General features: G+C 56.6%; 1 protein-coding gene and 1 pseudogene across 1 annotated transcript in view; both read left to right on the top strand.

Annotated features, from left to right (window-relative positions):
• Nucleotides 1–15,351, top strand: part of TSPEAR (thrombospondin type laminin G domain and EAR repeats) — a 91,026-nt gene that overhangs the window by 53,748 nt on the left and 21,927 nt on the right. Inside the window, exons 2-5 of the mRNA XM_059922316.1 lie at nt 4,103–4,323; nt 11,761–11,999; nt 13,886–13,976; nt 15,005–15,161. Coding sequence (XP_059778299.1) covers nt 4,103–4,323; nt 11,761–11,999; nt 13,886–13,976; nt 15,005–15,161 — 708 coding nt within the window. The remainder of the gene's footprint in view (nt 1–4,102; nt 4,324–11,760; nt 12,000–13,885; nt 13,977–15,004; nt 15,162–15,351) is intronic.
• Nucleotides 8,763–9,310, top strand: LOC132365097 (keratin-associated protein 10-8-like; annotated as a pseudogene).

The following is a 15,351-nucleotide window of genomic DNA, read 5'->3' as shown; positions in this document are numbered from 1 at the left end:
TGCCCACTCCCCCCAGACTTGGGGCACAGCCAGGGCACTGCCGTCCTGGGGGGAGCTGGCCTCACCAGCCACGGCCATGGCCACGGCCACACTCACATGCACATCTGCTCTCCCGGCCTCCTTTCAGGCCTCCTGTGAAGACACTTTCCCCACTCTGGCCCACTCCCCAGTGCTTTCCCACTCGTGGCCCTTCCTCCCGCTCCCTCCCTGGCCCCAGGGCTCATCAGACTGCAGCTGGCTTTTGTCCTGGGCTCCCTGGCAGGCCCATTGGTGCCCTTCCGGGGGGTGGGGGGTCTTGCTGACACTGTCGCAGTGCAGGGTTAAAGTCTTCACTCTCCTTCCGCTTTACCTGTTACTGTGATCGGCTCCTCCGACACCTGGCGGCTCAGCTCTTTCTCCAGCTCAGCTGAGCCCCTGACACGGACAGTCGCCACCCTCCCATTTTACAGATGAGGAAACTGAGGCTCGGAGAGGTGCAGCGAGTCAGTCGTGGGCCAGATCTTACGATGCTGAGGTCTAGGTCAGGGCCCTACTGGTAGCCAGCTTTGAGTTCATCTCTCTGTGGCCGCCACAGTCTCTCTGCTAAATTATAAGCACCTGAGGGCAACGACTATTTATTTTGGAAACTGGCATTTCAAGAAGTTTTTGTGGAACAGACGAAGACCACGCAAATGAGGGCAAGCCTGGCTGTTTATCCCGCTGGCTCTGGCAGGGGCCCACCAGCGTCACCTGGGTTTGGCAGGGGCTCAGGCAGGCACAGCTTAGAGCGGAAAAAGGAAGGCCCGGGTGCGGCCTGATGGAGGCCGTCGGCGAGGGAAGCTGGGGGTGCACCAGCAGCTGCGCCCCGTGTGCCTGGTTAGGGAGCAGATCTGGTTTTCTCCGTGGGGTCCTGAACTGGACGTGGGGACGAGAGTTAGGGAAGCTGGTGGTCACTGGCCACACTCTGGCCGTTTTGGGCAGCGGCTGCAGAGGCTGTAGGCTGGCTTCCGGGCTGGTCGCTGCCGAGGTTGTAGGTCAGGCTTCTGTGGCCATGCATCTATGGCTCGGCCACTGTCTGTCTGTCCGTCCAGCCTGTCAGCATGAATCCAGCAGGTGCCAGTGTACGTGTCCCATCGGTTAACTTGCTGGACTCTGTCACTTAGGCATCTGGATGTCCTGAGGTGGCACTGACCTTTGTGAACTCGGTCACTCACTCATTCCTGCCTCCAGCGGGACTTTCCCAGGCAGGCACGAACGCACTGTCTCTGTTAACCTGGAGAACCCTCGGCAGGTGTGCGGCTGTGTGGACCAGGCACAGGTGGAGAGAGCCCGTGCGGATGAGTACCTGCCAGGCCACAGGCCGCTCGGGCCTGCATGGGTTCTGGGGGGCAGGGGGGGGGACCAGTAAGAGGCCGTTTCAGTTAAGCAATGGGGGGAGAGGCTCGCCCTGGGATTAGCCGAGTTCGGGTCCCCCCAGTTGCCGGTGCCTGGGGCTTGGCCGGGCTGAGGCATGTCCTGGAAGCCAAGCGGCCTGCCTGGTGGAGGGCCCACGTACCCTGTGTCTCTCAGTTTGCGGGTGAATTTAGGGTGCACAGTGTTTACTTAGAGCCCCGTGCTCCCCAGGGACCCCAGCCAGGCACAACCGCACAGCATGTGGAATCTGACCCCCGGCCTGGGCAGCCCGAGGCTGGGGTCAGGGTCCGTTCCCCAGAACACGGACACCCGTCCACCCCTGAGATGCCAGACTCCTCCCTGGCGTCTCTCTGGGACCCCGTCCCCGACACACAGCGGCCTCGGGGTGACCGCCACCCTTGACCTCGGAGTACATGAGAGCGCTGAGCTGCGAGCGTCTTAGTTTACACACACGTGCTTTCCCAGGAACGATCGATGCTCTCTCCTCCCAGGCCGCTTCTCGCTTTCAGTGGCGTAAATGACAACAGTGTCCTGCCCTCCCGCCACAGAGCAGCTGCCGTCCCTCCCTCACCACATGCCCCAGAGGGCCTCGCACGCCCGTCCTCCCAGACACTGCTCCGGCCGCCACACCCCTCGGTCTCGCTGTCCCCCCGCCGCGGGCTGGCAGGAGCCTCGGGCCGGAGTCCAGCTCTGCACGCGGCCGGGCCGCCCACCGCCGTCCAGCCTGCCCTTGGTCCCCGCACCCTCGGGCATGTCCCCACCCCGTGGGAGCCTCCGGGCACATGAGGATGACCCTCTCCCGGAGGACGTCCGCGTCCCCGGCTGTGCCCCGGCTTGATGGCCCCGAACTCCGTACCATGTTGAGCGCTGGGGCGGGGCAGCGAGTGTGGAATGGTTTCAGGAGCCCAGTTCCTGGCTTGCACAGCCGCTCCGCTTTCCCGTGGTGGTAAGAATTCCCTGTGTCCTGGATGCAAATCCTCTGTCCTCTCGGCCTTGCCCCCCCTGTGCTGCTCTGGTCCCTCTAATCACCGACCTTTCCTTCCATGTTTCACGCTCTCACTTTGAGCTGCTTTCTCCTCCTCTCTTCTTTGAGCTCGGTGTCTTTCCTCTGAACTGGTTCGGAGAGACCTCTTGTTTCCTAAATTCCCTTGACTTAATGGAGAAAATGAGCTCCTGTCTTCCGCTTCATCCGGCCCCGCTTGTGACGCCCCCCCGCTCCCCCCGCACTCTCCCCTCAGTGCCGCGCTGGTTGCCCTCTGGCCGCTGTGAGTCCCTGGACGGGGCACGGGGGAAGGGGCCGCCCCGGCGAGGGTGGGGGCCGGGCCCGAGCGCGGGGGGCGGGGCGCAGAGGGGGCGTCCTCTGCTCTCACGGCCGCAGCCCCGCTCATTTGCTGACCCATCCCCGTGGTGCACTGACCGCTGCCTCCAGGGCCAGCACCCCTGTGTCAGGCTCAGACCCCTTAGCAGGACCGCCTGACCCCGAGGGAGACGGCTCTGGGGAACGGCTGTTTCATGCTCACATGTCTGTCATTTGTCCCAGGCCACGGCCTGACACATGGTGGCCGAGTCTGGAAGGGTCCAAGGGGCAGCCATGGGCTCTCCTCCGAGCCAGCACTTCACTTCCACTGCGGGGCCGGGCGGGCCGTCTGGAGCCCCACCTCTAGTCACAGGTGCTCTCTGCGCGCCCCGCTCTCCTTTCCTATCATCTGGGCTCAGGTGAGTTTTGTTTCTGATGACCTTGCACTGCAGAGCAGGAGCCTGTCTGCTCCTCTACAACGTGTGGGGACGGCAGTGCCCAGGCCAAGGCGGCGTCCAGGTCCTGTCGGGGGCCCTGCCCTCCGACGGCACCACCGGGACCGTGTCACAGACGGCTCTGCTGGGGGCTCGGGGAAGCTGTGCCTGCCTTGTCTCAGACCCTGGAGGCTTCCCATGTGCGAGCTTGTCTCCCAGGGACCACGCGCTCCCCGGGGCCGGGTGGGGGCTTCCTTGTGCCCCAGCACAGCACCTGGTGGTTGACTTGAAAATGGCAGCAAAACCCAGGGGGACGGGGTGGAAGGGTGGGGAGGAGAGGTCACGGTAGACCCAGGTGGGTCGTGAACCCTTGGTGCCTCCGTTTGCTCACTGGATAGATGGGTGTCGACTGAAAAAAATGCACAACCTAAAAGTTGAGAGTTATGGTTTATTCAGCGGACAAAACTGAGGACTTAACCAGGACACAGCATCTCAGATGGCTCTGAGGGACGGCTCCGGGGTCAGGGCGGAGCCAGGATATAGAGGAGTTTTGTAAAAATACCGGGTAGTCAGACCCTCAAAAGAATGCTGTTAATCAAAGAAAACCAGACATCTCAAGTTAAAGAATTCAGTGCGTTTCTGTGTGTGGGAAGATGCAAGAGTCCGGGCTCACTGAAATCATTCCTTTGATGTGCACCTCAGCTACCTGGGGCCAGCATCCCGTGTTTTCTCATCCTGAGTCTCCTCAGGGTGCATGTCGGGGACGGCTGTAATGTGATGGCTTGCTTGATGGCTGAAACATCCTTTGTTTTCTGATGTGGCAGGAGACACTCTTAGTCCACACGGGATAATCGTGACGCCCTGCTAACAGGGCTCTTTCGAGGACCCTGTAAGACACTAAGACCAGAGCCCGCACACCCACACCTGGGCGCCCCTGTAAATGCCCTGGCATAACCCACGTGTGATTTCCTTGACACAGACCTGCGGCCCCTGGACATCCTGGCAGAGGCGGTCCCTCCTGATGGCACTGCGGTCGGGGTCAGGGTGACACAGGTCCAAGGTGTGCGAGGACTTCAGCTCTCAGCTGCTGCCCCCCACGACCTGAGCTTCCCTGCGTCAAGGATTTTCTTCAGATGCGACCTCTTCCCGGAAGAATTTTCCATCGTCGTAACCTTGAAAGTTCCCAGTCTCCCCGCTAAGGTCAGTGACACTTCCCACTCTTCCTGTAGAATGACCCCCCCTTCCCATACCTTTGCACGTTCTCAATGCCAGAGCGTGCGAAGGGCACGACTGATCCGGTCAAGAGGTCAAGAGTGGCCGGCCTTGATAGGTAGTGAGGTCCCCATCACTGTGAGTATGCCAGCAGAGCCTGTGTGACCATTTGTTAGGCGTCTGTACAGCAATCATAATTTTCTGGTGTGCTAAGCTGTCAAAAGCTAGGGATGAGGCTCAGAGTTTTTAGTTTGACATCCTTTAGCAGGAAATGTAAACAAAATAACAAAAACACACCCTTTTGGGGTCTGTTTACCTGTGATTTGCAGTCCCATCCACTGCAGATCCAGCTAACATTCCCACCGTCCCTGGCTAGGATGGAAGCGCCCCTGGAGGTTTCCCCAGGGTCCAGGACAAGGCACTTCCTAGGCGTGTGACCAATCCTTCACATTCCAAGTCAGTATCCTCGATTCTCTCATAGCCGAGGTTCTCCCAGTCGGTTTTCTGTCGACCGTGATTCCATCCTGATACTCCCCCGGGGGCTTCTGCCTGCTCAACCTCATCATTCTGTACAATCTGCTCTCAAACCCAGCTGCTGAGCTTTCAGCTCCAGCCGTTGCATCTTCAGTTCTGTAATTTCCATTTTCTTCTTGTTTTTAATGTAAATTCCAGTTCTCAGGCGAAAGTCTTTGTCTTGGCAGCTGCTTTCTTGAACAAGACTCCAACCTGTGGGTCCCCCGGAGGACTGGCTCGCCGTCAGCTCCATCTCTTTATTTCCTGTCATGCTCAGTAACTTTCTAACAGGTTCCCTGAGATATGATTCACACATTTGAGGTGCACAATTCAGTGGTGTTGGGTGCAGTCAGCTGCTCAGTGCAGCCCTCACTACAGCACGTTGTAGCTCATGCTCGTCACCTCGGAGAGAAGCCCCGAGCCCTCCGGCTCCCCACCCCGACCCCACTCCCTACCCCCAGCACTAAGCAGCAACTCATTGACTTCCCGTATCTGCGGGTTTGCCTACTGTGGACATTTCATATAAATGGAATCATATACTGTAATATATGATCTTTGTAACTAGCTTATGTAGTATGTGTTCAAGGTTCACCCGTGATGTAGCGTGTATCAGTGCTTCATTCCTTTTTAAAGCCACGGCATATTTTACTGTGTGTATATAGCACATTTTGATCACCCCATTCATCGGTGATGGACATTTGGCTTGTTTCTACCTTTTGGTTATTATGAATAATGCTGCTATAAACGTTCATGTACACATTTTTGTAGGGGCATGTGTTTTCATTTCTCTTGGGTATATACTTAGGAGTGGAATTGCTGAATCTTAGGGTAACTTTATGATTAACTTTTTAGAAACTGCCAGACTGTTTCCCAAGGTAGCTGCACCGTCTGATATTCCCACCAGCACTGGATGAGGGTTGCAACTTCTCCACATCCTCACCAACACTTGTTATTATCTGACTTCTTGATTCTAGCGACCCATGTGGGCCTGAAGCAGTATTTCATTGTGGCTTTGATTTGCATTTCCCTGATGAATAATGATGGTGTGTATTTTTTCATGTGTGTATTGGCCATTTATGTCTCTTCTTTGGAGAAATGTCTAATCAAGTCCTCTGCCTAGTTTTTAATTGGATTATTTGCCTTTTTAATTGTTGTGTTATGAGTTCCTTATGTATTCTAGATATAAGTCCCCTATCATATATAGGATTTTCAAATATTTTCTCCCATTATATGGGTTGTCTTTTCACTTTCTTGATGGTGTCCTTTGAAGCACAAAACTTTTTAATTTTGATGAAGTCATATTTACCTATTTTTTCTTTTCTTGCTTATACTTTTAGTGCCACATCTTAGAATCCAATGCCAAATCTGAGGTCATAAAGATTTATCCCAAAGTTTTCTTCCAAGAGCTTTGTAGAATTAGCTCTTATATTTAGGTCTTTGATCCATTAATTAAAGTGGAAGGTTAGGTTTGATTTGAGACCTGTCTTCTTTCTTAATATAGGTACTTACAGCTATAAATTTCCCTCTAAGAAGTGCTTTAGCTGCATCCCATAAGTTTTGGTATTTTGATCTTTGTTTTCACTCATCTTAAAGTATTTTATTATTTCCTTTTTGGTTTCTTCTTTGACCCTTTGGTTATTTAGGTGTGTATTGTTTAATTTCCACATATTCATGAACTTCCCACTTTTTTTTTTAATAAATTTATTTATTTATTTATTTATTTTTGGCTGCATTGGGTCTTCATTGCTGTACCTGGGCTTTCTCTAGTTGCAGCGAGCGGGGGCTACTCCTCGTTGCAGTGCACGGGTCTCTCATCACAGTGGCCTCTCCTGTTGTGGAGCACGGGCCCTAGGCGCACGGGCTTCAGTAGTTGTGGCACATGGGCTTCAGTAGTTGTGGCTCGCGGGCTCTAGAGCGCAGGCTCAGCAGCTGTGGCGCACGGGCTTAGTTGCTCCGCGGCATGTGGGATCTTCCCGGACCAGGGCTCCAACCCGCGTCGCCTGCATTGGCAGGCGGACTCCCAACCACTGCGCCACCAGGGAAGTCCCCCCCACTTTTTTCAATTATTAATTTCTAATTTCACTCCGTTGTGGTCAGAAAACATACTTTGTGTTATTTCTGTCCTTTTTGACTTACTGAGGTTTGTTGTCTGTCCTAGCATATGTTCTCCCCTAGAGAATGTTCCATGTGCATTTCTGTAGAATGTATATTCTGCTGTTGTTGGGTAGGGCGTTCTACAGATGTCTGTTAGGTCTTGCTGGTTTATTGTATTGTTCAAGTTTTATGTTTCCATTTTGATCTTCTCTCTAGTAGTTCTAACCATTATTGAAATTGGTATTTTACAGTTTCCAACTAATGTTGTTGAACTGTCTATTTTTCCCTTCGTTTCTGTCAGTTTTAACTTTATGTATTTTGAAGCTCTGTTATTATTTGCATGTATAATTGTTATAAAGCATAGAACAATTGCATATAATATGTTGAAGCATATTTAGTATGATGTGTCTGTTTGTGAATCTTTTGTGTTCAAAAGATTGAAGTTCATCAAGCTTCCTGGATGAGCAGATTAGAGTTTTTCAATGCGCTTTGACAGTTTTAAGCTATTATTGCTTTGAGGTAATATTTCTCCATTGCAGTCTGACTGCCCTGTGGTCCTCCAGCAGAGTCCCCAGCCCCACCCATCAGAGGTCAGCGAGGCCTCACCCTGAAGCCCACTGACCCCCAACAAGTCCCTGATGGAGCCCCGGCTACTCTTGCAGAGGCCTGCAGCCGAGCGCATCACCAAGGGCCCTGCCCTTGCCCCTCCGAGACCTGGCAGAGTACAGTGGCTGAAGAGTGGGGACACGAGGGACCGTGGCCAGATGTCACTAGGTCCCAGGTGTAGACCGGGCACTGGGGCACGGGCTGCTGCACGCTGTGCAGGCGTCTGTGGGCAAGGCCCCACGGACAGCGAGGCTCTGCTACTGAACGTTTCTTATGAAAACTGACAACGGAGGGTCAGGTCACAGCCACCACATCCTTCTGCCTGTGAGGGGCAGTGCTTGAGGGAGGAGATCTTGTCCTAATTTGCACCCAGGGGCTGTAGGAACCCCTGATGTTGTCTGGAGCCCCCTGATATTGTAGAAGAGGAGGAAGGTGTGAGCATTAAGACTCTATCAGGGGAGGTTCTATAAAAGATCAAGCTGCAATGAAGCAAAAGGCATTTGCCCCCATGGTCATTCTCTCTGCGCTAGCCTGCGTCTGCATCCCTGCCCCTCTCTGGGAGCCAGTCTCTGCCCCAGGAGGACACCTGTCCTCACACCTGCCCCAGGGCTCACTCCTAGTGGACACAGGCCCCCTCACCTCCCCCGACAACCAGCAGCATCTGCTCACAAAGTGCATCCCACCCTGTGGCCAGGCCAGCGGGGCGTGGCCAGACCTGTCCACACCTGAAAACACCTCCCTCGCCTCAAAGCCCAGATCCTGGGATTGTTCCTCCTTGTCCCTTCCTTTGGAGCAGGAGTTTTGTTTATAAGAGCAGCCCCTGCCCCCAGTGGAGCAGAGGGCTGTCACCAACAGAAAGTCGCCTGACTGCAACTGTCCCTGCAAACACATCAAAAAGATTTCCACTGTCTATCCTCTGGAGACAGACACAGGTCAGGATAGCCCCACCTCCACTCGGGAGCCTCACCAGCCAAAGGCATTTACAGACAGTGACCGGTGCTGCCAAAACAGAGCAGGACACTAAACAAAAACACGGAAGGAAAGACTTCACCAAGCTGCTGCCATGCCAACACACAACACAGAGGACGGGTGTGAAGCTGGACAGCCCTGAGCACCTCACATACACTCACACACACACACTCACACTCACACACACACTCACACTCACTCACACTCACACTCACAACCTCCTCCAGCCCCCTGCTGCCCCCACCATGGCCGCACCCACCCCGTCCATCTGCTCCAGCACCCTGAGCTACGGCAGCGGCTCTGCCTGCCCGGTTCCTGCACCGGCTCCTGCTGGCAGGTGGACAACTGCCCAGAGAGCTGCTGCGAGCCCCCTGCCGCGCCCCCAGCTGCTGCGCCCCGGCCCCCGCCTGACCCTCGTCTGCGCCCCCGTGAGCTGTGTGTCCAGCCCCTGCTGCCCACCAGCCTGCACCAGCTCCTGCACAGCCCCGTGCTGCCAGCAGTCTAGCTGCCAGCCCTCCTGCTGCACCTGCTCCCCTGCCAGCAGGCCTGCTGGGTGCCCACCTGCTGCAAGCCTGTGTGTTACAAACCTGTCTGCTGCACACCTGTCTGCTGCACACCTGTGTGCTGCAAGCCCGTCTGCTGTGAGGCTGCCCCCTGCTCAGCCCCCCCGTGCTGCCAGCCCACCCCCCACCCCTCGTCCTGCTGCAGACCCTCCTCCTCCGCGTCCCTGCTCTACCGCCCCGTGTGCCGCCCCGCCTGCTGCGTCCCCGCCTCGGGCATGTCCTGCTGCTGACCGGGCACGTCCCCCCAGGGCCAGCCGGGCTCAGGTCCCCCCATGACTCGGTCCTCCCAGCCTCCCTCAGTCCTGACCTGGGTTGGGTGGCTGCCCCCACTCGGGACAGGGTCCCCTTCGTCCCCCCTGTCCTGGCCTGACTGACCTCTGATCCTGCCCCGGGAACCCCAACCTCGCTGCTCCCCGGGCTTCTGCCTCCCAGGAGGCGCCTCCACCTGCCTCTGGGTCACCTGTTCCCCCTCCCAATTCCTCTGCCTGGGTCACCTGTCCCCCTCCCAATTCCTCTGCCTGGGTCACTTGTCCCCCCTCCCAGTTCCTCTGCCTGGGTCACTTGGCCTCGACTTCCATCCTGTCAGCGCTTCCTCGGGCACCCGGATAAATAAACTCACTTCATCACCTGATCCGATTCCTTTCTCTCACCTTTACTGGGGGGAAACACAGGGTTTTGACCAGACACTGGTCTCCTCCAGCCACGAGTATTTCTAGGGGTGAGCGACTGAGAACCCCAAAGGTCAGTGGCCTGACCCCTCTGGGTGGGGCCCCTGCCCTCTCCACGAAGGTCAGCGCCTGCTCAGGCTCTGTGGTCCTGGGACGTGAACATGGGGGAGTAAAGATGCCTGCCCACCCGGACGCCCTGGCTTGTGACGTCACCGTCCTTCCCAGCCACCCGCCTCACGGGCCCAGCCACCACTGTGAGCATTTTGTCCTAGTGTGTCACTTCCACCCATTCCATGCACTTCCTGAGAGCTGGCTCACGGGAAGGCTCCCTTCACACGGAAGATGAGTGCAGGGGCCACACGTGTCCCCTCAGCGCCCGGAGTGGCCAGAGGCCGTGTGACCCAAGCTGTGCAAATTGATTTTGCTAAATTAGGTGTTAAATTAAACATGAGGACCATGGAGTTTTTCCACTTCTTTAGTATAACAGTTACGTGAAATTCACTCATAGTTTTACATGGGCAAAGACTTGCTAAAAAACTATATTCTATATTTAATGTATCTGCTTAGCATTCAGGTTTAATCACTTTCATTTCTTTACGCTTTTTATTGTGTTAGGCTAGAAATGAACAGACTCTAAATTGCACTTATGTACAGTCAAGTATATATGGTCTCTCCCTGGTCCGAGCTGGAAAATGATGGGCAGCTGGGGTTGCTGGCATTTGGAGATCGCGATAATGGCGGGTGGCACGGGGTTTTTAAAATTGTGGTAAAATACACGTAACATGAAATTTCCCTTTTTAACCCTTTTTAAGTATACAGTTCAGTGTCATTAAGGACAGTCACACTGTTGTGCAACCATCACCACCGTCCATCTCCAGAACCTGTTTCATCATCCCCGAACTGAAACTCTATACGCATTAAATAACAGCTCCCCATTACCGCCCCCAGCCCCAGCCCATCACCTACCTTCGGTCCCTGTGAATCTGGCTCCTCCAGGGACCTCACATCAGTGGATCGTACACTACCTGTCCTTTTGTGACTGGCTTACGTCACTGAGCATCATGTCCTCAAGGCTCATCCACGCTGACGTCAGAACTTCCTTTTTAGGGCTGAATAATATCCCACTGCATGAATGGACCACATCTTAGTTATCCATTTCTCCATCGATGGACACTGGCTGCCTTGACATTTTAGCTATTGAGAGCAAGGCTCGCGTGAACGCGGGTGTACAAATACCTCTTCAGGACGCTGCTGTCGGTCCTTTTGGGCATATACCCAGAAGTGGAATTGCTAGGTCAGATGGTAATTCCACACTAGTTTTTTGAGGAATCTCCATACTGTTTCCTATAACAGCTGCACCATTTTATTGCTGCCTTCCCACCAACAGTGCACAAGGGCTCCAATTTCTCCACATCTCACCAACACTTGCAATTTTCTGTTTTACTGATAGCAGCTGTCCTCGTGGGTGTGAGTGGTACATTTGGTTTCATCACAGACCGTGGATACTATCTCAGGCACTGCGGCCCAGAGACCCGCCCTCACTTGCTCCCCCTCACCTGCCCCCCTTCACCTACCGCGCCCTCACCTGCCCCCTCACCTGCCCCCTTCACCTGCCCCCTCACCTGCCCCCTCCCTGCCCCCTCACCTGTCCCCTTCACCTGCCCCCTCACCTGCCCCCCTTCACCTGCCGCCCTCACCTGCCCCCTCACTTGCTCCACCTCACCTGCCCCCCTTCACCTGCCCCCTCACCTGCCCCCCTCACTTGCTCCACCTCACCTGCCCCCCTTCACCTGCCCCCTCACCTGCCCCCTTCACCTGCCCCCTCACCTGCCCCCTTCACCTGCCGCCTCATCTGCCCCCTCACTTGCTCCACCTCACCTGCCCCCCTTCACCTGCCCCCTCACCTGCCCCCTCACCTGCCCCCTTCACCTGCCGCCTCACCTGCCCCCCCTCACCTGCCCCCCCTCACCTGCTCCCTCCCTGCCCCGCCCCCGCTGCCCCCTCTCTTGCAGAAGAACGAGTACCTGTTCACGGTGGTGGCGGAGGAGCGGGACTCGCTGCTGCTCGGCCTGCGCTACTCGCCCGCCCAGCTGCACTTCCTCTTCCTCAGGGAGGCCGAGGCGCGCACCTGGCGGGCCCGCGTGTCCTTCCGCGGCCCGGCTCTGACGGACGGCCGGTGGCACACGCTGGTCTTGGCCGTGTCCGAAGGCTCCTTCTCCCTCACCACGGACTGCGGCCTCCCCGTGGACATGTAGGTACCGCGGCGCCGGAGCGGGTGGCAGGGGGCCGTGTGCTGCCGGCAGGGGTCAGGCTGGAGGAGGAGTGCCAGGCTCACTGGCTGGTGCACGTGGAACGGTCCCCGCCCCCCAGAAAGGCGGCGATGGGTGTCGGCGCACGGGCGGGGAGGGAGCCGCAGCCTGCCCGCCGGGGCTGGGGGATGGGACTCGACCCATCAACGCGCGCTGCGGAGTTCGTAGCATCGAGGCAAGGCCCAGAGGAAGGTCAGCGTGAACTCGGGCCCCGGGAGCCCAAAAGGAGCTGCCGCCTGATTGAGGCCCAGGTCTTGCTCTGTGACTTTCAACCCATCACTTAACCTCTCTGACTCAGTTTCCTTTTCTGGGACGAGGGAGTAAATATTCACCAGAACACCAGATAAACGTGCGGAATCACCTTAGTAGCTTTGACGCAACCCCGGGCACTCGAGAGCCCGAGCCCATCTCTTGTCCTTGCCGTGGCCTGGTCCCCACGGCCTGGCTCCTGAGTAAGTTGGGCCGGGATGACCCCCACCGGCCCTCAGCATCCATCCTCGCTGGCTGGGGCTCGCCACTCTTTCTCTTTTAATCACAAATGGTCCATTTACATTAAATCTGTCATTATGACAAATATTCCTTTCAAAGGTAGAATCTCTCTCTGCTCTGTTATTATGAAACTTGTTGGAATAGAAAATTCTCCTTAACACTTATACACTGTTTAAACATGCCTTTATCACAACTCCTCCCCACCATGCCCCCAAATACACTGGGACCTTTACAGGGCGATGGCGTCTCAGGTGGGAGAGCCAGCGGTGGGGCAGTTCTATGATGGGGGCTATGTGCAGGAGGACAAGGCCGGCGGTGTGGGTGCTGGAGCTGATTGCGGCCAGGGAGGAAGTTACGCCCCGGGGCCGGGCTTCACAGGCCTGGCAGGCACCGAGGAGGGCTCACACCCAGACCCAGGTAGCCTGGGAGCTGTGCTTGGAGCGCCGGCGTTCTGGGGCCTTGCCATGGCCAGCTGCAGCCAGATGGCAGACCCTGGACGGAGCAGGTGCTTTGACTAGAGGACGTGGCATCATGGTCCGGGAGGTGCTGGACAGTGGAGAGGAAGCACACACCTGGCTCTTCCCTCAGAAGCTCCAGCCACGCCGTCCCCTCCAGGAGGTCCCCACCTCTTCCCCATCCCGAGTTCGGCCTCCACTTGCACCTCAAGACCCAACTCCAGCCACATCTTCCCGCACATCCCGGCTCACCAGCGAGGTGAACCCCGTCTGGCCCCGACATCATCTGTCCCACGGCCCTGGGCTCAGAGGAGGGGGGCGGGCTGGGGACCCCATGTTGGGAGGAGCCACTGGAGACCCCCGTGACATGGAGAGGGGCCACTGAACACCTCCGCAGCACACGCTTTTGTAAAAGACCCTTGTCCTGGGGCAAAGAACGTTCCCCCCAAATTCACATCCGCTAGAACCGGAGAATGGGACCTCGTTGGGAAACAGCAGCTCTGCAGGCATAACCGAGCTAAGCTGAGGAGTAGGTTGGCCCTGACACAGTGACCTTACAAGGAGGCATGGAGGAGAAGGCCACACGATTCAGCCACAAGCCAGGAAACTCCAGGAGCCCCCAGCAACTGGAAGAGGTGGCAGGACCCTCCCCTGGAGTCTTCAGAGGGGGCACACCCAGCCGACACCCTGATCTCAGACCTCTGGCCTCCAGCACTGCGAGAGAACACACTTCTGTTGTTTAAGGCGCCCAGCCTGTGGTAGTCGTTATGGCTGACCCCGGACACTGATACAGCCTCAGGCGGTGCTGCCCCCATCCTTTTCTACATAAATGGGCCATGACCCTGCTCTCCCATGGCCCTAAAACCATCCTCCGATGTTTTCAGAATGGCTGATATGCCCTTCCCGGCCACCCTATCGGTGCAAGGAGCCCGGTTCTTCATCGGCAGCCGGAGGAGGACCAAAGGCCAGTTCACGGTAAGTATGGAGGAGCTGCCTGCCTGGACCTCCCAGCAGCAGTGCTCCTGGGGGGCTGTCACCACTGGTCCGGCACCCCAGTTTGACACTGTTGTGTGTGCAGCTGGGAATGGGGAGCATAAAGGTTCAGTGGAGTCCCTTGCGTGCCGGGCACACTCCCACCACAGGGCCTTTGCACCTGCTGTGCCCTCCTCCTAGAACATTTGTCCCACTCCTGCCATGGCACACTCCCTGTGACTTTGGGGCCCTGCCCTGTGCCCTCATACCATGGAGGACTTCCCCTCCACTCTGAGAAGATGACACCCACACCCAGCCCTCTCATCCCCTTCCCCAGATTGTCTTGGTAGCCCTGGCCACCTTCAGACCAGCTGTGTGTTTGCTCATTGCCTGTCTCTCCCTTAGAGTGCAGGGGAGGGGGGGACCTTGCTCCATGAGTGTAAGGGCTTTTGTTTCTTGCTGTGTCCAGTGTAAAGAACCATGCTCTGAATATTTACCGATGGCATGCTTGGATGGATGGATGGATAGATGAATGGATGCATGGATGGATGGACAGACTAATGGACAGATAGATGATGGATGAACAGATAGGTGGACAGATGAACAGATGTATAGATGGATGGATGAATGAATGGGTATTCGGGTGGGTGGATGGATGGATGGATGGGTGGACAAAGAGAGGGATGGATTGCCAGAGATGGACAAATGGATGAATGGATGGATGGACAGATAGGTAGACAGACAGACGAACGGATGGACATATAGATGGATGAGCAATGTACCCAGTCACTGTAGGGCAGTCCGCAGGAAAAGTCCCTTCCGTGGTGTAATCACCTTCGAATGGTGCACAACTCTCCACCTCTGCTCCCAATGCCCCCCTTACCCAACGGGCTGACTCCTCTCTCCTGGCTTCAGAGGTTAGACCCGCGCCCGCATTTCCACCCCTCCCTCAGGGTCTGGGTGGGCTGAGCCCAGTGGTCGGGGCCCTCTCCAGCAGTGCAGGTCTCAGTGCGCTGTCCCTCTCTCTGCAGGGCCTGGTGAGGCAGCTGGTTCTGCTGCCGGGCTCAGACGCCACCCCGAGGCTCTGTCCCTGCAGGAATCCTGAGCTCGCCCTGCTGTCCATCCCCCCTATCCTGCGGGGACTCACGGGGAGGCCGGAAGATAATGAGGTGCTAAAGTATCCCTATGGTTAGTAGGCCACAGCCACCCCCTCCCCACGCCGACAGTAGGCCCTGGGAGCCTTGTCACTTCCAACCTCCCCGGGCACGAGACAGGAGGGCGCTTGGCACATGGGTGAAGGGAACGCCGGGGCCTGACGCAGACGGCCCCGCAGGGAAGGCAGATGGTGCCGCCAGACCCGCCTCCCTCCCAAGGGCGC

Source organism: Balaenoptera ricei, chromosome 4, assembly GCF_028023285.1.
Source record: "Balaenoptera ricei isolate mBalRic1 chromosome 4, mBalRic1.hap2, whole genome shotgun sequence".
Lineage (NCBI taxonomy): Eukaryota > Metazoa > Chordata > Mammalia > Artiodactyla > Balaenopteridae > Balaenoptera > Balaenoptera ricei.
This window is presented reverse-complemented; position numbering and strand designations above follow the sequence as displayed.